Source organism: Adiantum capillus-veneris, chromosome 17, assembly GCF_014529385.1.
Source record: "Adiantum capillus-veneris isolate H3 chromosome 17, ASM1452938v2, whole genome shotgun sequence".
NCBI lineage: Eukaryota > Viridiplantae > Streptophyta > Polypodiopsida > Polypodiales > Pteridaceae > Adiantum > Adiantum capillus-veneris.
In genome coordinates this window covers 91,812,694-91,836,473 of record NC_140947.1, presented here as the reverse complement: position 1 = coordinate 91,836,473, position 23,780 = coordinate 91,812,694, and the positions used below count along the sequence as shown (strand labels likewise).

The 23,780-nt window shown below is 39.9% G+C and overlaps 1 protein-coding gene across 1 annotated transcript; it reads right to left on the bottom strand.

Annotated features, from left to right (window-relative positions):
- Nucleotides 1-6,226: 6,226 nt before the first annotated feature.
- On the bottom strand, nucleotides 6,227-7,293 carry LOC147437701 (chlorophyll a-b binding protein type 1 member F3, chloroplastic-like). Its single transcript, XM_086487193.1, has one exon. The coding sequence runs from the start codon at nucleotides 7,151-7,153 to the stop codon at nucleotides 6,347-6,349; it is 807 nt and encodes a 268-aa protein (XP_086343319.1). The 5' UTR covers nucleotides 7,154-7,293; the 3' UTR covers nucleotides 6,227-6,346.
- Between the last annotated feature and the right edge of the window lie 16,487 nt (nucleotides 7,294-23,780).

Here is a 23,780-nt window from a genome sequence, read left to right as displayed (position 1 = left end):
TTGGGATGCTAGAACTTCCCCATTGCTTTGGTTTTGAGTTCAGATCTTCATTTTCTTACTTAAGTATGGCAACCTCCTATTGTTCTGTAGAGAGTGCCTAAGTGGTGGTGGCTACCTATTGCCGCCGCAAAGCAAGCACGTCACTTGTAGGGTGGTCAATGGTTGAGTGGTGCCCCTCTGACTTCTCCTTGCCATAGCCTTGGGCAATGCTTCTTGCAAGGAGACTACTAGGGTTTGCAAAAAAGTTGTTGTCCTCCTTTGCAATCACTTTGGCTTTTAACTAGCTGCTCTTTTAAGCTCTCTTTCTCCTTTGTTGCCTCTAGTAGGCTCTAGTGAGCTCGTGAGATATCAACCATAAACTGTTTGTGCTGTTCATGCACATATTTTGGATGGTGGCCACTATTTTCCTTCTTTTTTTTTTCTTTGCTATGGAGTTCTCCTTCTAAGATCTAAAAAGTGCGATAGCACTACTATACCTTTGGACTAGCAATCGTGGTAACTCTCCCTATTGACATGCTCTATCTCTTAGCCACATCCACCGATCATTGACATTTATCAATAAGCTTCAGTGCAATGGCCAACTTTGGCTCTACTACATCCTTTGAGAAGGTAAAGGTAAGAGATAACTTTTTAGCTTCTTTTTTCGATTCTAATTACTTAGGCAAGATGCGGCCTAGTGGCACTATTTTTGGCGAGTATATGGAAGTAGGTCTTAAGACTAGTTTCGATACCAATGGTTTTCAGTCTCATATTTCTTGCTTCCACATCTATGGCTCTTTGTTTGAATGGAGGAGTTGGTAATAAGTTTCCTTTTCTTTTATTTGTCTCCGTGAGTACTTTGTATATTTTATCTCACAACTCTTGAACTTTGAAATTGGTGTGCAAAGGGAATTATAAGGCCTCCTCCACCATTAGCACGTGAGTGTGCTTCTCTATCCTTGTTTCCATCTCTAATCCCTCTATCTGTCTAGGCATTTTTTTGGTGTTTTTGTAGCTCTTCAAGCATCGGGATTTTTGTAAGAGATTCTAGCATAGAACTCAACTTTTGTGTTTCCCTTGGAGTCATTGTTGGCTGTTCTAGAGGGGGAGCCATGGGAGTTGCAGTTTGTACTAATGTTGTCCTTTCTCCTCAACTTTTGTACGTCCCTTTCCTCCAATGCCTTCATCTTTTCTTTTTGAGTGTGTAAGGGAATCTTAAATTCACATATATAGGAGTGCCTCTTCTTTAGATTCGTGAACCAAAATGGATTTTCCTGTCTTTTTTAGCGTCTAGAGTTGGTGTTTCCTTAGAGCCTTTAATGTGACTTGCCTTTGCAACCCCTAGGCACTCTTTTGTGGTCTCTACTTTTGCTAACTTTTCAAACTCGGTTGACTGTTTGTGCTCTTCTTGTGCTTGAGGGCTTCGTGGCGTTGCCATAAGATTGCCCTCCTCCTTCTCTTCAGGCTCTTCATCTAAAAGGTCATCATTTCATTCCCATGATCCAAAATCAAAGTGCGTAAGCTATTGGGTGGGGTGGTATCGATAGGTGAACTTTTCCTATCACACATGGAATCCGAATTGTGCTACGAGTTGGAAAAACTATCTTCCTCATCTATATGCAAAAGGGAGAGTGCCTTGGTACTGTCCACTCAATGTGCACCTTTGCTTTAGAGCTTTGGTGGGCTCTCCAAGAGTGGTTCCGACACTATGGCATGAGGTGTCTCTTTTTAGTTTACTTGGGGATCTTCCCTAGTTATATCCTCTTTATTTGAGTCTACCAGTGGTGAAATCACTCAGATGGGGAGGGAGTGAGAGATTCAGATCCACCTTCCTCTCGTGCATTTTCTCCAAACCTTTCTTCATATGTCTTCCACTTTTTTTAAAGGCTACTTTTCCTTTAGGGCTTGAAGTGGTCAAGCCTCGTTGTTTGTCAACCCCTTCAAATATTACCTCATTAGGGATATGGGATTTTTGAGACGAGGGCCCTAATCTTTTCCCTACTCCCCACCAATGCTTTCTTCTAGAGTACTTCATTGGGGGCACTGTGGATGATGGCGGATTTTTCACTTGATTGAGCCTAGTGTATGTTGTTCTTGTCAAAGCTAGGAATCCACAAAGGAAACTATTCTTCTTGCTCTTAGCTTTGCTCTTGCCAGTAATTACAATGTTGTGGGTTTCTCCCTAGTACAAGGTCATGTCCATATCAAATGTAAGTATTTTGTGGTCTAAGTGTTTGGCTATGTACTCATCTTATCGTTAGTTGCACTTTAGGTTTTAGTGAATCTATCAAGGTATGCCAAGTGGAAATGCTACTTGTGACACAACATGGAACTGCAATTCCTTTTGTGTAGGATTCTTTGTGGCATGGTCCTTGAAGTCCGTTGGTTGCTCATCTAGGCCATGTGTCAAATGTATGAGAGTTTAGTTGCTAGGTTGCACCTTCAGGGTCTTCTGGTTTAGAGCTGATGAGATGCAATTTTTGGGGTTCACCTTGTAGTTATGTGTTGATGGTGCTTCCATTTTCATCAAGGTTGGGTAGGAGTTCATATGCCTATTGGCGGTCAGGGCGTCATGCCTAGAGCGTGAAGTAATCTTGGATGCCGAAAAGTTTCCAAAGGTGTTTAGCTCCCTCTTGCGCTTTAAGCAAATTCCATGTTGAGGTGTTTGGTACTCGTGTGAGTACCTCCTTGCTTGTTGGTGTTTTAAAGGTATGCATGTATTGAACCCTACAGCTACTGGTAACTTGGACATTTTCCCCCAGCCTTTTGGTTTTTTCTAGCCTTCCATTAGCTAGTTGGAGGACCATTCGAGTCCTTTTGAGAGACAATCTTCTCCACTTTCCCATGTGGCCTTTATTGCTATGCTCGCTCTCCTCATATCCAAGATAGCCTTCAACTTGTGGTTTTTATACTCCACTAGCACAATGGTGTTTCCCTTTGTGACATCATCATCTCCTAGGGGTGGCATGAGTTTTTTCTTTCTCCTAGGGAGTGGGTGTGAGGAATTTTTGATCCAAACTATGTTTCATGTAGTATTTATTAATTGGACTTGCTTGCGTTATGTCCTTCCACAATGCAAATACACATGTGACAAGAGCTACAAAAATATCTTGGAGATTATCAAATTCCCTTTCAATGGTTGTGTAGGGAGGAGGATAGTCTTGTTGTTACTCTTTTCCCAAAATTCCCTTATAGGTGCCACCATTTCAGACTTGCTGTCACATTCCTAAGGAGGTGCCATACTCAAAATAAGAGGAGGGTTTACATTTTTCTCTCCATGATACTTATTGGGAACCTCCTCCCAGAGTTGAGAAATCATATGTTCATCATGCTCTTTCCTTTTTAAAAGGAATGGAGGGTTACTTTTTTGTGTGGGGTCCCTTTTTGGAATCGAGAACGACTAGATCATTCAAGGTTTGTGGTTCACTTTGTTTAGAGATGGTCTCTAGGCTCTTAGCATGTTGCAAAAATTTGTATATGGTTGCAAAAATGGCTCTATCATAGTTTAATTTAATTCAATGAGTTTTTTATTATAAAGAAAGTGCACTGCCTCTTCTAGACCACAAGGTTACTCCCTCAATTTGGAAGGAAAATCCTTGGCAAAATCCACTCGGGAGTCCATGGAAACCTTTACAGCATTGAGGCCGACATCTAGTTTGCCAATTACTACAAAGCTTGCTGATGAAACTTCAGACACTTCCTTTGTTGCTCTTGGTTCATCCTCTTCTCTTGGTTGGGTTTTTTTGGGCTCCTCTCCTTAAGGATTTGAAGGTGTAGTGATGGGAACTCTTGCTCTATGCCCCTTTCAGTTCGTCTCTTCTTAGACTAATTAGAAGAATCTATTCATCCCTTGCTTGGGCCCTTGTGACTATCCTTAAGGGAGCTATTTCTTCTGCCTTTGAGGAAGATAATGAATTTCCACTAAAGCGAGGGCTCGTGTTGGGCCCTCACTTGAGTCACAGGGGCCCTTGTGCTACCCTTAAGAAAAATATCTCTTCTGCCTTTGAGGAGGACAATGAGCCCAATACTTACAATAGGTTTAAGGTAGCCTTGGAAGATTATCAGCAGCTATATTAATTCTACTATAGAGTTTTGTTGTGGATGTCATTGAAATTGTGTCATGTGAGGTAATTTCCTTGGAATCGGACACAAAGTCCTATTCGAGCATGGTTTCTAAAGGCCTTAGACGACCCTACTCTACTATTATGAGTAGAGGCTTTAAATGGTACGCTAGTGAGGTGTTGGACCTTAACTGCATGGAGGGCTTTAAGAACCCCTACCTTCCTCGGCTTTCGCCTTTTCAAGGCCATATAGTGCAATCCTTTTTAGGCTTTTTACGTTTTTGAGTGACTTTGGATTTCTTTCTGGGTTTTTTTTGGAGTTTTTTTAAAAAGTGCAAATGGGTAGATATTAACTTTGGGTGCTTGAGTATGCAAGTTAGTGTCCTTAAAAAGAGGTTGGATGTCTTTACTATGACACTGTTTATTTAGGGTAATAGATAGAGACTCAATTCATTTGGAGCCCCCTTTGCTTAGACTGTTTTGTGCATCAATCAAGTTCTTTTAATCAACAGAAGGACTCAAATCTTGAGAGGAGGGTCATCAGAGCAAGATTTCACCAACAAATCCTAGTTTCCGGAAACAACCTCAGCTAAGATCATTTGGTGGTAATTAAGTATTTTGGCAGAACATTGCAAGGTTACGTATCAAAAAGGCCCCATTCACTCATTCATTGGAAAAACTTGAGCTCCGACACAAATTTTGCCTAGTATCATTTTGTGCAGTTGGTTTTGAGTTGAGGCTTTAGGCATATCTACGTGTCTCCAGGGGTTTAAGACCACACTGGCCTTTGGTAGGTCCAAAATAATATCTATTGAGCAAAATGATACCGGGACTCAATATTGATGAGTGCCCTGAAACGATCTCATAAAAAGAAGGCTATTTTGGTGCTATAGCTTTACTTTTGAGGGTATGTATTCTCTTGAGCTGAGCCTAGAGCTCATGTAGACAAATAACATTAATTCGGGGTTACAAAGATATGAAAAATTTATTATTTTTTTCATTTTTTTTGGAAACATGTGTCAAAAGGTAAAAGGATGATTTATGAGCACTATTTTCTATTCCAGTAACTGATTAAGCCTTACGTACTTTCAAACATCTTTCAATTGTACTTATAAATCCTAGATGGAGAGAGTCTCAGGTGCAATGGTTTTTTGAGAGTTTGTAAAACTCCCACAACTCTTAAGAGATTAATCCTAGGACCATAATCTAACGTACTCTAATGAATGAAGATACTTATTCCTAACCCTAATCAAACCTACTTTGATGAATGAAAATATTACCCAAGAAATATGATGGACCTTAGCCCATTCATCGTCCTAGGCTTTTGTCTACTGTTGTTCTAGGTAGTGTTATGCCAGTGTGGTAGCTAGCTTTTGTTCTAGGTAGTGTTATGCCAGTGTTGCGCCAAAAGAGGGTGGTGTGGCCATGATAGAGAGAGGGACATGATTTGAGAGAGAAAGGTAGATAGAGTAACACCAAAGGGAAGTAAATAGAAATTATAAGCAAAGAACGTAAAATTGGGTGGAGGGAATGAAATACATGAAAGAATTCAACCAATGGCTCTTAACCTTCTTTTGGGCCCGCTCATCATAACTTCTACTTGTTTCATACCCCGATCCACTGATGCTTTAATTGCATTCTCAGCCGCAGCTTGCGCAGCAAATGGCGTGCTTTGGCGTGTTCCCTTAAATCCACAGGCACCGATGAACTTTTCTCGCGGCGCATGAAATGAGTGAGTTGTACGAATAAGTGAGACCCGCTCTAGCCGTTGAGTATAATAACTAGGATGCCAAGAAATCATCATTTGTGATGGACCCTAAACGGGCTTCATATGAGTATCGTTAATTGGTGTAGCAAATTAAGGCAAGAAGAGTGTAAACAGGATCCCTTAATGTACACTCATTAAAAAGATTGTACATGATTGGATAGCCTTTTGCCTACCAACACTTTTCTAACATATTTATTGCATGCATTAATAAAATGGTAATGAGGGCTAGGATCGATGCATTCGCAACTCTTCCCTCGGGTTAAAGAACTGCTACTTTGTATTTTGAAAACTACCACGCTAATCTCGTTGATTATGATTTTGCGGCCCTAAGCCATAAAATCCCTGGCAAAGTCTGGCAAAAGCAAAGACAAATAAAGTTTCCCCCACATTCGTGACCAAGAAGAAAAGACGAAGGCCAGAAGAGAAAAGTATTTCTTAACTTTACATTGCCAAAAAAGCTCAATGAGTTACACAACATTCGTTTAACCACTTAAGACGAAGGCCATAGCCACAATTGAACAGCCAGGACAGCTCCGTTTCACTTTCCGGGGGTGAAGTTGGTGGCGTAAGCCCAGGCGTTGTTGATGGCGGGGTCCGCCAAGTGATCAGACAGGTTTTCAATAGGACCCTTGCCGGTAACGATGGCCTGCACGAAGAAGCCGAACATGGAGAACATGGCCAGACGGCCGTTCTTCAGTTCCTTCACCTTCAGCTCAGCAAATGCCTCCGGGTCGTCTGCCAGGCCCAAGGGGTCAAAGGAGCCACCAGGGTAGATGGGATCCTCCACCTCGCCCAGGGGCCCACCTGCCACTCTGTATCCCTCAACAGCGCCCATGAGAATTACCTGACATGCCCAGATGGCCAGAATGCTCTGAGCGTGGACGAGGCTGGGGTTGCCCAAGTAGTCAAGCCCACCCTCAGCAAAGATCTGCGAGCCAGCCTTGAACCACACGGCCTCGCCAAACTTCACACCATTCTTGGCCAGCAGCTCGGGGGTCACGCAGCCCAGGGCTCCCAACATAGCCCACCGTGCGTGAATCACCTCCAGCTCCCGGTTCTTGGCGAAGGTCTCAGGGTCGGCAGACAGGCCGGCGGTGTCCCAGCCGTAGTCGCCGGGAAATTCTCCCTTGAGATAGCTGGGGGCCTCGCCGGAGAAAGGGCCAAGGTACTTCACGCGGTCGGGGCCATACCAGGGGCTGTCGGAGCTCTTTGACACTGTTTTCCTCATGGACACGCGGGCCTCGCCCACATTGCCTACCTTAGAGCTCAGCTCGCTCTGGGGCTTATACACAGCCTGGCCGGCGAAGGTGCTTGAAGAAAGCGCTGCAGCCGCCATTGTTGCCATATCAAAGGCTCACCCTCCCTCACAGTCACTTGCAATGTAGCAGAGCACACTCTTGAAGACTCTGAAGTGTGCTCTCCCTATATACGCAGCAACTCCTCCTCTTCGTTCCTTTTGCCTTATCCACTGCCGCGTGCCTCCCACCAATCATCGCTCTCCACCTTGGGCCACATGCCCAAGCCTGAAAGCCCTCGACCTCTTCTTTTCCAAAATTTCACTGTGGTGCTATCCCCTTTTGCTTTTCAGCCTTACGATTCTTCTCCCCCACCCCTTCATTCACCCTTCGATTCTCACCCTCCATGCACCAATACTCTTCTTTCGCACCTTGAGCTGATGCCAACCACCCGTCAAATAGCAACCACAAATCGCTACCTTACGATATTTTGAAGAGGGACCAAGGGCTCATCAACAAAACTAGGATATTTTCCATATCGATCCCATGGGTGGATTCACAAACATGTGATGAGTAATTCAACATATGAATACTAGGTGCCTTAAGAAATACTAGTTCACACAAGTCCATGAGTTAAAGAAATACTAGTTCACAAGTCCATGAGTTGGTATATTGACTGGTGCCCACAAACAAAGGATTCCTTGGGAATAAAGCTTTCTTCACCGAAGCATTGACAAGCATAAAGCCGCAAAGTGTGCATATTGATCCTTAGCAACCCACCCTCATTGATGGCCAATTTAGAAAAATCATCATAGCATTTAATTTCATAATAGTTCAATCAAAATATATTTTGATCAAAATATTTTGTTCTATATTAGAGTGAACCACGAGCCTTTCTCCATTGTGAGCTTCTTTATTGAAGAAGTTTCCTTTTTTCAACCTCCTAAAGGTGACCTCTAAAACCCAAAACCAAAAAAAATAAATTGTTTTGACAATTGAGATTTTACTTAGAAACAAAGCCTATTTTAGTAAAAATATAAAGTATATTATTGAGTTAGAATTTTTGATATTTAAACATATTGGTTAATATATTTTGTGTAGAGTAAACTAATTAGAGTGAACTTAGTGAATGTTTACCATGTGTAAAAAAAAATCACACTTGGCGATAATTTGATTTAATTTAATTTAAATTAGTAGTTAATTCTTTGTGTAGAGCCATATTCACACTTAAAATTAACTTAGGTAAACTTAGTTAGTGATTGTGTGCCAAGTGTAGAGCAATGCTCACATTGGAGGTGATTTTTGAGCAGAATAGTGATCGCTTGCTTTGTGTAGAGTTTGACTCACATTCGGAAGTGATTTAGGAAGGGTAACAAAAACTTACCTCTCACGTGTAGATATTGACTCGCACGTGAAGGTCATTTAAGTAGATTGCTTGTTATGTGCAAAGTGTATTCATACTTGAAGGCTATATAGATGTAAATTAACGATTCTTCATCGTATGTAGAGTGAAAGCTCACACTGACAAAGAATTTTTAAGATTCAAATAACAATATATTATAAAATGTTTATGCAACTTATGCTTGTGGACATTGTAAACACTGAATGTTTGTTGATTTTTGAATAAGAAAGCACTGGTGATGATTTGATATTTAAATAGTGTAGCAACGATTTGAATAGATTGAAACTAATTTGAGGTATAATATTACTAGATAGTTTTGTTATGCTCACAAATCTCTTTACAATATGGTGAAAGGATATAAGTGGAGCGGTGTAAGTCTTGTGGTCACAAATTTAGTGGAAATACACACATGATAAAAGAACATGTTTTCAAAATACATGTAAATGTGCTAGCTTACACCCCCCCCCCCCGAACGTATCGTTGGAAAATTTCATGAATGGGCGCTCAAGGCAAAGAGAATACTTACCGAACGAAAAAAGAAGGTCGGTCCAAAAGTAATTAGTTCACTGATTGAGAGGGATGTGAAGATGAATTTTGAAAATGAAGTAAGAAAGCCCCCCGTGTGTGTAGAAGGGAGGTGAACAATGCTCCCCCTATACTACTACTGCATACAATCAAGCATTTGGTGGTTCAAACCCCACACCTACCACTTCCCATTTTAGAGGATGCGATGTAGCATCAGTTCGTGGTCAACAGGCGTATAGTACTTCTACTTTGCATCAAGGATTTGATAAGCAATGGTTGCTTGAGCTACATCTCAAGTGGACTCGAGATTTTGTCGCTTGCCGAATCCCCTTTAATATAATCCATAACCCTATCTTCAAGGATACTTTGATGAGCACAATGAAGAAAGGATTTGTGGCACCTAAATGCGTACATAATATCTAGATACATCAGAGAGTATTTTGAAGTGCATAGTGCTTGAGTCCATGCCACAATACGGATGCACAATTGCTCTTGATGGATGGAAAATTTATAAAAAGAACCCTTGATAAATGTGCTATTGATGTTCCCTAGGGGATCCATTTTCATTGAAGCAATTGATACATCCTTGAAAGAAAAAACAAGCAATTTTCTAGCAAGCATCTATGAGTGTGCAACTAGTGGGCCCAAAAATATTACTGCCATTGTCACAAACAATTCAGCTAACTATAAAGGTGCAGGGTGTGCAATTGAAATCAAGTATCTTGAGCTTACCTGTGTTTTATGTGCTGCCTACACTTTGAATTTGCTTCTCAAAGACTTTGCAAAAGTGTCGTCAGTGAGACAGACTTTAGTAGACGCTAATCATGTTGTCAAGTTCATTAGAGAACGTGCTTTTACTTATGCTTTTTTTTGAACCAAATCACATGGCAAGAATTACAAATCTTTTGTGAGACACGATTTGCAACTGCGTATTATGTTCTTGAAACATTGCAATAGGTGAAGCCGGCCCTTTGTGAAATAGTTTCACACAGAAGATGGGGTATTTGGATTGACAAGTATTCTCGTTATAAGCCTGTAGAAACTAAGTGCTTTTAGCTTGTGAAATCTCCTATGTTCTGGAGAAATGTGGAAAAAATTGTCAATGTTATAGAGCCTTTCGTGCATCTAGTGCACTTGGTTGACAAAGATGCGTTCATATTTGGATAGGTTTATTGGTATTTGCAATCTAAAAGAGAGTACACCATTTGTAGTACGAGAATAAAACATAATGGTCTCTTTTGCTGAGAAACGTTGGGATCAATTACACACCCCTTTACACAGAGCAGAATTTGTGTTGGATCCAAAGTTTCAAATACACAATCAATGTGCTAATAATGAGGTCAACAAATTTTTTGAGAAATAGTGTGCAGAATTACTGGTTGATGCAGATGACAGGGTAGCTTACACGTAGAAGACAACTTACACCAATAGAGAAGGAATGTTCTGAGATCCATAGATCATTGATAAAATTAAGACAATGAGTGCACCTCTTTGGTGGAAAGAATATGGTAGGGAAAAAGTGGAGCTACAAGAGCAAAATTGGTCATCTTTTGCCTTTGTACAAGATAAGAAAAGAAATCGATTAACTCCTAAACATGGGTTGCAGACCTAGTGTACATCTTTTGCAACATGCGACTAATGCACAAGCCAAAAAGGATAGATACACAAGCTACAGAGCAAAGGTTCAGATGTTTGTAGACCCACGAAGCAATTGCAGATGAAGCCCACTCCGATGACGAAATTGAGTGGGATATGAAAGATGTGGATCCAAATTGTTTAGATGTGGAGGAAGTGGATGATTTGGTGTCTGTGATTAACGCTCTAGATGATGTATAAGTGACATTATTAATCAAATAAAGCCCTTGAGTGTTAGCCATCTCTCTCTCTCTCTCTCTCTCTCTCTCTCTCTCTCTCTCTCTCTCTCTCTCTCTCTCTCGCTCTTTCTCTCTCGCTCTTTCTCTCTCTAGACATAAAGTAAATTCGTTAATCCGATTATTATAAAAGTGCGGGCTTTTACAAAAGGGCAATTACAAAAAAGATGGGATTTGCATAGAGATCTAGCTTAGATCTTGGGTGTAGATCTTTGATAAGCGAAATCCATATGTTCCCATGGATTCAGTTGTCCCTACTTGCGACATAGCTTCATATCTAGCTAGTTTTTGCTTCAAAGCAACATTCTTAGCTTCTAGTGCTTTGCATCGAGCGCACAATGATTGTGCAATCTCTCCTTCGGCTGGCAAGTTCTATGCCTTGGGTAGCCAATTGCTCATGGATTGCTATCTCCTTGGGGAGGTAAGTGAAGTCCTTCTTGCGCGGAGGCTCTCCTTCATTTGTCTCTTGAGCGTGAACTCATTCCGCTGGCCGTCCCATGCCAACTCCTCTCGTGTTAGGCCAATCGTTCCAATCTACTTTGCACCCCAAAACATAATAACAATAGCATTGTTGCACAAAGTAGATGGCTATTTGGTTGTTGTTTTAATTTTGTTTGTACACCTGTAAGAATCTGGCGTGCATGTGCTACAATGCAAGTTAGAAATTTTTAAAGGAGGGGACCCCTTTGCGCTGCCAAAGGCTTTGAAAAGTGTGTACCATGCAAAATGATTTGGACACAATATCTTGCATTCCTTGTAGCTCAACGGCTCCCCATCGTTGTCTGACTCATCATGCTGGGACCTTGCCAAACCACTTAGATTGCCTTTAGCTACACAACTCTCCTCTGCCTTGTAGATTTGTTGTGCTAGTTCATGGTTCAGACATGGATATTTATTTGCATTTTGATGACACTACAGTGGTACGTCATCTTGCTCAAAATGCATATCATCATGTTGGGATGGTATGTCAGCGTGTTGAGGTACGCTTTTCATCTACGCATAGCAAGAAGCATACATTAGCCACATGAAATGTGCATGACCCTAAACCTTTGAAACAACTTCAGAAACATTTTTGCAATTGAACTTGAAATAATTTATGGCTAATTTTTGAAAAAGAACTAAAGATTTAAATTGAGCAAGCATTACATACTTCAAATAATGGCAAAAAACTTATGATTCATTGATCATTTTATCATTAGTGGCCATAGACCAAAGTAAGTTACAATAGCATAGCCAACATGATGGGCTCCATTCATACAAAGTGATAAGTCCCATGATTTTGGACTAGTTAAAGGATTCCTCTCTTTCCCTTTTATAATAGATTTCACAATAAAGCTTGATTTTCACATTCAGGATGCTGTGAAATACACAAAATCAAGCATCTAAGAATCTAGCATAAACTATATACATCACAGGCTTTAGTGAAAGGAGGGGGGTTTGTGCTAATATTTTTAGAAGTTGTCCACATATAATCTCTTTCTTGATGTTATCGTACTTTTGGGTTTAGCTTCTTAAAGTGAGGAAATGTCTCTTTGGTGTTTGTGACAATGCTTGATCCCCAATCAGCAATGCCGACATACACACCCTTGGCGCCAAATTGTATCATTATGTTACAAGCATACTGATTATTGTGTAGAAAGTCATGGATGTGCAAAACATCTACAAGAGGGCATTCGTGATTGGTAAGACATTCTCAATAAACAACTCCAAAGATCTAGAGGTGCATTGGAACTCTCTTGTAGCTGGTTTGCTCCCATCATGGTGGCATGCTTGTATCCACTGCTCTAGGTGGCCACAATTCCATACTCTAAAGATAAGCATTGGATTAAGGCTACGACACACAAGGGATTTCGCAAGGATCTTACCACGATGCTGAATAGTCATGGAAGTGCCCTCTTCTAGTGCCATCTGTATGGGAGATTTGCCGTGCAACATGAGCTTGTAAACCTTGGTTGCGCACACTGCATCCTTGAATTTTGAATGTGTCACTTTGACCTACTTTAGAGTAGCAAAGAAATCTTTGCCAAGTTGGGGAACTTGTAGGTGAAAAACTAAAATTTCACCAAGCAAGTGAAGGATGGGGGGGTTAGGCTTTCATCCAGCGATATTGCCTTTGTGATATAGGGACATGTAGAAGATGTGACTACTCCTAGAGTTAGGGCTACAGATTCAACAAGTGCTTCATAAGCAACTAGTCCTTCCTCTTCAGTCCTTGGATGTTTGGAGGAGTTTTCTTATTTGTTTTTTCCTTAATCTCCGAATGCAGTCACAAAAATTAGTCGCATTTGATTTAGAATCCCTAAGATAGTCTTGATCTCAGGATGTTGGATGCTCTCGAACATCTTGACAATCTGTCCTAAGATTTGTTTGATTGTTATATGCATGACTCCATTTTTCAACATGATTGGTTCAAATTGCATCGAAAAAATGAAGCTTCTAGCTTGGGGATATGGTGTATTCAAGCTTTGCAATGAAGTCCTCAAACTTTGACGCAAGCGGATTAAATGTCGGTCGTAGATGATCCTCTATAACATGATATAGATAGAGTACAAGAGCACCATTAATGAATTTACGATGTCTCATGAGCATGCGACATTTTGGTCTCTACCATGGGTAGAATTCTACAAAGCACATTAGAGAAGTAAATCTAAATGTTAATGCATGAAAATGTCATAACAACTTGCATGAAAATATCATAAACATAAATGAAATCAACCATAAACATAAAAAACCTAAATTAATGTAAGTAATTGAAAATGACAAGCTTAAAAGACATAACCCTCCCTACAATCCGATGTGGAGGTCTGCACAATCAAGGACAAGGTGTATATTTAAACCATGGTCCTCCCTGCAGTGTGATGCGATGGTCTGCACTGTCAAAGATAAGATGAACATATACACTTAGTTGGACTACGAAGTAAAGCATGTGACCTTGTCTAAAATGATCGATTATAAACTTAGTCAGAAATAGAAGATGTGCACAAATGGCGCACAACTTTTATTTCTCAATGATGTCGTAATGAATTGTTTTGGATAAGATTGGTTACTTCATTGTATGCAAGTAAATGTGTCACCCCTTAAGCCCTCTTTGCAAGGCGACACAATGATCTACACAGCCAAATACAAAAGCGTTTGTATTTAATCCCTCCTTGCAATGCAACATGATGGTCTACACAATCAGAGACAAGGTGTTTTGTTATCTAAATTCTGTAGTAAAGTCACTTGTTGAGAACGAACGACTACAAATTTAATGAGAAATAGAAATTTATGTGAACAATTGGCATATCTGTCATGTTTGAACACATACACAAACATGCTTAAAGGGCACAACTTGCTATGCAAGCGTTTAAGCAGACGTGTGTACGTAAATATGGTAGATGTGATGATAGAGAAACACTCTTATTTCTTATTGAGTTTGTAATGCTTTGTACTAAACAAGTGATCAATTACTTCATTGAAGACAAGTGTATTATTTTTGATGCCATCTCTATAGTGTGACGTGGTGGTTTATACAACTAGAGATAGAGTGATTACTGAACCCAAAACCCTCTCTACAGTGCGACACGATGGTCTGTACAGCTAGAGATGTGGAATCTGACCCTCTTTGTACTCTTCTTGCAGTGCGACATGATGATCTGCATAGTCAAGAACAAAGTGTGTAGTTTTTAAACCCTTTTGTAGTGTGACGTGAATGTCTACACAACCACGAAAAGGTACCTAAGCTAAACCGTCCCTGTAGTGTGACACTTTGGTCTACACAGTCAGGGACAGGGTACAACCTACAGACTGACCCCAAAGTGTAAGATTATGCTCTACAATAATAGGGTCAAAAAAAAATAATGATCACCTTAAGTAGCTCTCGAAGGGCTTTGACTAGTCAACAAGAGGAGGAATCTGGCAGTTTGTTCGAATTGTCACCGTCGGTTTTTTAATTATAAAACAACAGTTAGATCAAAATATGGTTTGATCAAAATATAGTTCGATCGAATTATACTTGGTATGCTAACTAGCATACTAGTTTTGGTATTGCATTCACTGTATAAATACCTACCATACACAGTACTGACAATCACTAGTATGTTTACTAGGGTCAAGCATCTTCAATAATAATAATTCTTAGTAGCATACTCTCTAGGCTAGTTAGCATATAAAGGTCGTATCTTCTTTGAAATAATTTGTTTTTCTTGCCATTTAAGCAATTTCTAGCATTTTGGGTGATCTCAGAGGTTTTAATAAAAGGTACATTTTTTGAAGGTATGTCAAAGCCTTTCGATGATATAGGCCACGCGCACGACAAGATACTTGGCAAAGAAAATATTAAACAGGACAAGCTCTCTGTTGAGGAGATGGATGAGCAGGACAACATGAATGAAGGGGTGGATGTTGTAGCACAACATGCGGAGAATCTTGATGGTGTTGTAGACAATCAACCATTGGAGGAGGATAATGACTTTGTCATGGTTTGTCATCGGGATGCTAAGCTTGCTGCAGATCAAACAATGAGCACCTCATAGAAAATAGTGGGTAGTTCTTCAAAGGAAATAGTGAGGTCTTACAACCCAGGTAATGCGCAGGATGTTGGTGACAACAGCCCTCTAGGGAGTTTGTGAAAATTGCAAAGTCAAAGAGGAAAGCTAGCACTGAAGAGGTACCATGAGAGGCTGAAATGGACAATTTTGCTGCCCCTAAGAGGATTGTGGAGGACATAATGCAAATCACCAAATGTGAAAAGAAAACCCCCCACTCACGAGCTTGCAAGAAAATTTGCTAAACCTGATCTGCCTTGCCCAAAATCTGAAATGCTAGCAAGCTAGTGTGCCCGTAACTGTTATGCCCTTATTGAGTGTGCCCATTCCTGTCATTATTATACGCATACCCGCATATGTAGCTTATTACACCTCTTGTGTCATCATGTAACTGTTTGAAAATTTATAATGAAGAAGGTCTTTTTGGAGTAAATATAAGTGTGCAACAGTCCAATATATTTTGCCTATCGTTTATGCTTTCTCATTTGATACCTGTGTTGTGTTGTAGTGAGAATCAGGCATTAATTGCCTTGCATGATTTAAATTTTTCCCTTGACTGCAAAAAGCTACGGAAAAGGCTAATTGCCAAGAAGGCCATGCGGCTTAAAAGAGAAAAACTTGAGATTGAGAGGCACCTAAACCGCTACGATCTACAACACTCAAAAATTAAGGAGTACTTGAACTATGTTCATCCCTCTGGGGAGGTTATATATGCTAAATGGTATCCTCTACCGGACCCAATATGGGTGCCGAAGCTTCTGGCATACGATAAGAGGGCTGTCATACTTGATTTGAATGGCCTATTGGTCAGTGTTGTAGAGGGTCAATATCGTGAAAAGCCCCCTACATATGCAGAGGAAATGGTTAAGTACAAAGCGGACAGTGTTTTGTCACAAAGATAGCCATAGGTTTTTGGATTGGTGCCTCCAATTTTTCCATATTTTAATATGGAGCACGAGCATGCCAGGTAAGGTGAATGCAATTCTAGATAGAGTATTCAAAGAGCACAATTCAAGGCTAGTAGGTGTTTTTGCACAGTACCATTGCATTGGCCCAAAGTGGAAGACTAGGGATAAGCCTGTGTTCTTCAAGAATTTAAAGCTCTTTTGGAAGAACAATCCGGATTTTGGGCCCAAAAACACTATTATCATTGATGATAAAAAGTGTGCCAGAACCATGAAGGAACTTGGCTTATTAGTCCCAAGTTAGAGCACCAGACTGTTGAGCAATGACAATAGTTTCTGGGATGCACATTGACTGATTGGCTCTTTTTATGGATGCAATTAGAGGATCCTACTAATTATACACTTGAATACGTGTTTGATATCGGCCATGACTCATTTTCTAATGCAATCATAAACAAAATAACAACAAAAATAAGAGCTAGGGATGAAGCCACATGGAAGGATGAGCTCCATAAAAAACAAAGGGAGGTTGACCTAGAAGTTGAGCAGCATGAGAGGGAAAGGCTGTGGACAGGGAAAGATTGGAGAAGCAGATGCAGAAAGAAGAGGCTGAGTAGAAGCAGGAACGAGTGAAGCGTAAATACAGGCGCCCTGGGCACAACAAAAAGGCTCAGCAGTATAATGTCCTTTATGTGTATTCTTTTGTGATGTAACTTTATGGAGTTAGCAGCAGCATACTCTTTGTAAAATTCAAAACTATGTCAAGTCATTTGATGTTGTAATATTATGAGGGATCCGGATCACCATTTCAATGTCCAAAGCTATTCTGACTTACATTTGAGATGTTAAGAAACAACTTTTGTGGTATTTGATTCTTTTGTGACCAAATCGGAGTTTTTATGTGCTAGCATAATGGGTATGCTAACTACCATCTTGGATACGCTAACTAGCATATTGGATATAATAACTAGGATATTGGCTATGCTAACTAGCCTGTTAGCTAGCATACTGGGTATGCTAGCTAAAATACAAGGTATAATAGCTAGCATACATATAATTATAATAAGCATTCTAAACACAATAGAAGTATGCTACATAGCATACAAGGTATGCTAGTTAGCATATTGAACATACTAACTAGCATATTTGGTGTGCCAACTAAGCATGCTTCTATGTATATAGGGTATGATAACTAGCATACATATAATTATAATAAGCATTTAGAGAATAGTAGTAGTATGCTACATAGCATAGTGGGTATGCTAGTTAGCATATTGAACATACTAACTAGCATATTGGTGTCACAAATAAGCATGCTTTGAGGTAAACAAGGTATGGTAGCTAGCATACTGGGTATGCTAACTAGAATACTTGGTATGCTAACTAGCATACTTGGTATGATAATTAGCATGCTAACTAGCATACTGGGTATGCAAACTAGTATGTTAGCTAGCATATTGGGTATGCTAACTAACATACTAGGTATGCTAGCTAGCATATTGTACATACTAGCTAGCATATCTGGTGTTCCAACCAAGCATGCTTGCATGTATACTGGGTATGCTAACTAGCATACCCAATATGCTAATTAGCACAACTAGAGAATACCCAATATACATGTTAGCTTAACTATCTTAATGTCTAGCATGCCAAGAGGTAGCATAATCAGTATGGTAGTTAGGATACATGATATGCTTGTAAATTAACTCTCCAAAGTTGAGAACTTGAAAATGCTAATGCTGCTTTATTGAACATGGATGTAAAGATAGATGCAGCCAGCATAAAAGGCAGTTATCATTATTGGCTGCGATAAACGCCATAGCGATATACACACATAAGACACAGGGAACTGAGAGAATTGCATTACCCGCAACAAAAATTATGTTGAAAATCCTTAGGTTATAGCTTACAAATTGAAGGGCATGCTATTATAGATTGCTTCATAGCTTTCTGAGGCGATTGTGTACAATTGCCTTCTCTTTGGGATGTGCTGCATATGTATTTTGATACATCGTACAAGATGTGAAAGTATGTGGACAATGGGTTGCACACTGTCTAGCTTGAAGGTATATGCATCCAATTGCTTGTAATACAATCCTTGCACAACATAAGAGCCTTTGTCAATTACATTTCTCCATTCATCAATGTACCCCTTCTCCACCTTCTCCCTTGCTGCAACACACTTGACTAGGTAGAAATCCACATCCTCGCATTGGTTGAAGAATCTGGATTTATTGCAAATGTGTTGCCAACACATAGAGCACTACTTAATGCATCATGATGGCCTTCGTACGTGAAGTCATCATAGCCAATGACTTCATCTACTGGAACATCGTCTATCGGCTCAGAATCAATCTCAACCTCATTAGGTAATGGCATCAAAAGATGATACTCCCAAGGTCGCACATGAGCTTTGTTGAAGTAGCGATTCCAATTTGAGTGCATGCATGCATCACGAAGCATGCCAAGAGCAATTGGATCTTGCAAGTTGTGACCATGGAAAGCATGCAAAGAGTGAGTTTCCTTAATAGTGGCACAATTCCATTTGAATTCTCTATTCACATCCCCTAATTTAACCTCCTAGAACACATGGGCACATTCCCTTTCTTTTGAAGGATACGATGCAAGTGGTGCTCCCTTTGATAGGTTGGCTTGGAAATAAGCAACAACATATGCTGCACACTTTATAATAGCTCCATTAGGCTTCAACTGTTCATGGGTCAAGGTTCTTTTCACAACTGTTCCTGCACCATTGGGCTCTCTCTTGCCATGCCCTGATCCAAAGAAGAATCAGGTCATCCCGATCCTTGTCAGTCCACCATATCTTGTTGTAACCAATCACACAATGTAGCACAAACAATGTGGCATGCACCTTGTCATCTGATATGAAGAAGTGGATTATTTTGACTACCTCCCCTTCCTTGTGATAGTACATTATGTGTACAAAAATGGTTGACTAGAGTGCCAATGCATTGACTGAATCTCATTTGCTCCTTGAAGGCATAATTCTCTGCAAAATCAACAACTGAAACCACCACATCATTTGGAAACCTAAGTAGACAATCCTTGAATTGTTGTGCTTGCCATCGAGCTATATAGTTATGAGTGATGAAGATCTTCAACTTGGACTTCAAGAGTTGAAGGAACTCCTAGCACTGCATTTCTTTATGTAGCATATCTTTTCTTTTTTTGTTGTTTCCATGCTTTTCTTTTGCTTCTACATATGAAAATACTTTTAGAGTAATACTCTTACCTGGCTTTGCTATCTCCAAGCAGCATAACTCCATCCTCCTCTCTCCGCACATCTTACAATCTCCCATCAGACATTCCCTTCTATGGAAACCTGCATCTAGTTGCTTTGTACAGAGAACTGACTCCCATAGTTATGTGACACCTTTGAACATGTGACGTGAAGCCTCTCAACCCATGCAAATGTCATTTCCCATAGCACAAATACTGCATACACAACTGCAACCTGCTTCATGCAGACCAAAAGCGCACGAGAGCGCATGTGGTTCAATGTGTCCTTTAGAAAGGACATTTGCACATGATTTTCACAACATCATGTGTATCTATCCTTCAGCCGCCTACAAAAGAATGGCTTCAATATATCAAACATTCTCATGCCAATATTGCAATCTGGATCCTTCTCTTTGAACCTGTAAAACAACTCAACCTACAATATCCATAAATGATCAACTTATGCTCCCAGAATGCTAACTGTGATATATAGAATGCTAACTAGGAGATCCAACATGCTCTTTAGAACAAGTCAGCGTGTTAACAAACATACTCACTATTGCTAACAATGTGGTAACAAGCAAAGTTACCGGCATACAAACTATGCTAACTAGCATATCAGGTATGCTAACTAGCATATACAATGCTCTAACCATTATACCTAGAATGCTAACTAGCATACCAGGTATGTTAACAAGCACACCCAGTATGCTAGTGAGCATATTTGAATGATCACTAGCATACAAAGTGTGCTAGCTTGCATTCCCAATATGCTAATGAGAAAACTAGGTATGCTAATTAGCATACTAGGTATGGTCACTAGCATACAGTTTGTTAGCCAGGATGCCAGTATGCTAATTAGTATATTGGATAAGTTAACCAGCATAGAGGGTGCTAGTCTCCATACCCACTCATTATGCTAGTTAGCATATAAGAAATGCTAACCAGCAAACACATTGTGCTTACTAGCATACTAGGTATATTAACTAGCATACTCAGAGCCGACTTGCATATGAGGTATGCTAAATTGAATAGCATGTGTTCTAACTAGGTATGGTAATTAGCATGGTGAGTATGCTAAGTAGCATACAAATTGTATTAATTTCTAGTTAGCATTTAAGAAATGCTAACTAGTAGACACATTGTGTATACTAGCATACTATGCATGCTAACTAGCATACTCAGTGCCAACTAGCATATGATGTATGCTAAGATGAATATCATGTTTGATAACTAGGTATGTTAGTTAGCATGGTGAGTATGCTAAGTAGCATACACATTGTGTTAATTTGCTAGTTAGCATATGAGAAATGCAGACACATTGTGTTTACTAGATACTCAGTGCCAACTAGCATATGAGGTATGCTAGTTAGCATATGAGGTATGCTAAACTGAAGAGCATGTGTGCTAACTAGGTATTTTATTTAGCATTGTGAGTATGCTAAGTAGCATACACATTGTGTTAATTGCTAGTTATCATATTAGAAATGCTAATTAGCAGACACATTGTGTTTACTAGCATATAGGTGTGCTAACTAGCATACTCAGTGCCAACTAGCATATGAGGTATGCTAAACTGAAGAGCATGTGTGCTAACTAGGTATGTTATTTAGCATGGTGAGTATGCTAAGTAGCATACACATTGTGTTAACTGCTAGTTAGCATATTAGAAATGCTAATTAGCAGAAACAATGTGTTTACTAGCATACTAAGTATGCTTGCTAGCTTAATGAGTATGCTAACTATCATAATTAATGGAAACTAGCATACTGAGTATGCTAACTAGCATAATCAGTGTGGCGGCTAGCATATGGGGTATGTTAAACTAAATAGCATGTGTGCTAACTAGGTATGTTAATGAGCATGGTGAGTATGCTACGTGGAATACTTGACATGGTAAAGTCCTATCATACACAATGTGTTAACAATCATCCTTAGTGTGCTAACTAGTACGCTAGCAAGCATACTATGTATGTAATAACTAGCATAGACTATGTGATGACCTGCTCGCATAGTATGCTGACCAATATGCATATTGTGGATACCATTATTAGACTATAAAATAGTATGATACCTGTCAGCAGACGATAGAATTTATTATACACTGGAGATGCGATGCATAGAATACCAAAGTTAAATGGCATATCAATTGGCTTGATCACTTGAGGCTCATCCAGGAGGTGCACAGGGTGTGTTATGTAGCTTTTCCTCCACATTCTCTTTCGAAAAACATCCTTCTTGTTGGAGGATGTGCGAGTCTCCTCTCTCCAAAATGTGTGGACCAATTCCTTGATTTCGTCCATGATAGGGCTATGATGGTGTTGCTTGTGACATGCAGCCAATGAAAACAATCCACCATTGATAACATGCTTCATCTGTGATTTCATTTTGTGCAAGGAGTGACGACCAACTTTAAGGACCCTTGAGATTTTTGCAATAGGCATGTTATTCTTTGAATTCAACATCATCTACAACACTACATTCCTAAAAAACAACTCATTGTTAGAACCTCGCTGCTTGAAAGTAGCCAATGTGTTGCGAACATTGGAGATGATTGAGCTTTAAACAACAGCTTCATCCACTGAGGAATGTTCCTGGATTGCCTGGACAACAGGATGTTCTCTGCAACTAGATTCCAGATTTTCCGTTTTACTTTTGTCTCAAAACCTTCAGTCCTCCTCTTGAAAGCTATCACAATCTCAGAGGATATTTTCTTTTTCTCTTCATAATTGAGGGCATGATGTCCTCGCTCACCCTACATCTATTTCTGCTCCCTTTGTTTCTTCTTTCTTTTTCTCTCGTATTTCTTGATCACAGAAAAAGCTGACCTTGGGAGTCGTGATTCATCACCTGTAATGACTCCCTTCTACGAGTTTCTCTTGAGGATAGCAAACAAACATAAAGCAGTAATTACTTGAAATCACTTAAATGTCATATATGCCTACATCATAAGTTAACACTGGCAATGTACTGACCAACATTAAACACGTTCTTTGCATATCCAACATTGGAGCTACTGGAAATATTGTTGTCTGGTTCTCCATAACTCTATGGAGATTGGAGGAGAAGGAGAAAAACAGATAGGAGGGTAGGTCAGGGCCAGCTAGAGAGAGAGAGAGAGAGAGAGAGAGAGAGAGAGAGAGAGAGAGAGAGAGAGAGAGAGAGAGAGAGAGAGAGAGAGAGAGTAGGAGCTAAGCGAGTCCACGACCCCACAACTCTAGTAACCAAAAAAAAGCCTCATTTGAATGGATAATAATTTTTTAGGGACATTTTAATTTGAAAATGGACATTGTCTTGGCTTTTCATCATATGCTAACAAGCACTACTACCTAGCATTGTTCCCAGACAACATTTTTAGTGACACATTAGCATGATTACACCCCTAACTCTTGTCACCAATGGTCTAACTTTATTATTTGGTAGCTGCCCCATCACAAATCTTCAAACAATATCTATCGCGTATCTTCAACACACTAAATCATGGAAAACCCCGTATAGTGAACCCTGCCAAACTCAAGTATACTTTAGTTAGTTGTGCACAAGTCTTGACCATCAATCTTGCTTCAAGGAGCTTTGTCAAGATCAAGTATGCCTTAGCCTGTTTGCACACAGGATGGCCCTCAAGTCCTTCACTTCAAGTTCCGGCAATAAAACCAACCCAAAAGATGTGAAGATATTTCATGAATTGTCCAAAGAAGCCTCAAATGGAAGCTAGCCATGTAAACTTACTGTCCACAAAACCAAAATTTCTTTCCTTCATAGGATAAATCCAAAATTTAAAATCTACTACCAAGTAACGTGCTACAAGATATAACTGATATCCTTGAATCTACAGCCTGCACTTCAGTAGCCCCCTCTAGGATCAAATGGGATAAGAAGGAAGTTCCCCAGTACTAGAGCATCAAAATCCCCACATGAGCATACTTTGCTTGTATCAATCATCATCAAACATTTTTGGTGCAAGTATGTTGTTTCCGGATCAAATAACACGATAACACGCAACCACAACGTACACCCAAAAATACCCATCCATATTGAACTTGATTTTGAAGATCCCTAGAATCTCTTGAATCAAATACCATCAAGAGAACATATCATTGATGGCCCCCACAATATACTAGAGCATCACATGAAGCATAGTGCATAACCCACATCCCATAAATTTCTGGCAACTTAAACTCATTAGGAGTAAGAATTAAAGAGCATTGACTCCCTTTAACTGGTAGCCAAACTATCGTTGTCATAAGCATCATTAGAAATAGCATTCA

Coding starts and splice junctions, on each gene's coding strand:
- LOC147437701 (XM_086487193.1), bottom strand. CDS start 7,153: ATGGCAACAATGGCGGCTGCAGCGCTTTCTTCAAGCACCTTCGCCGGC.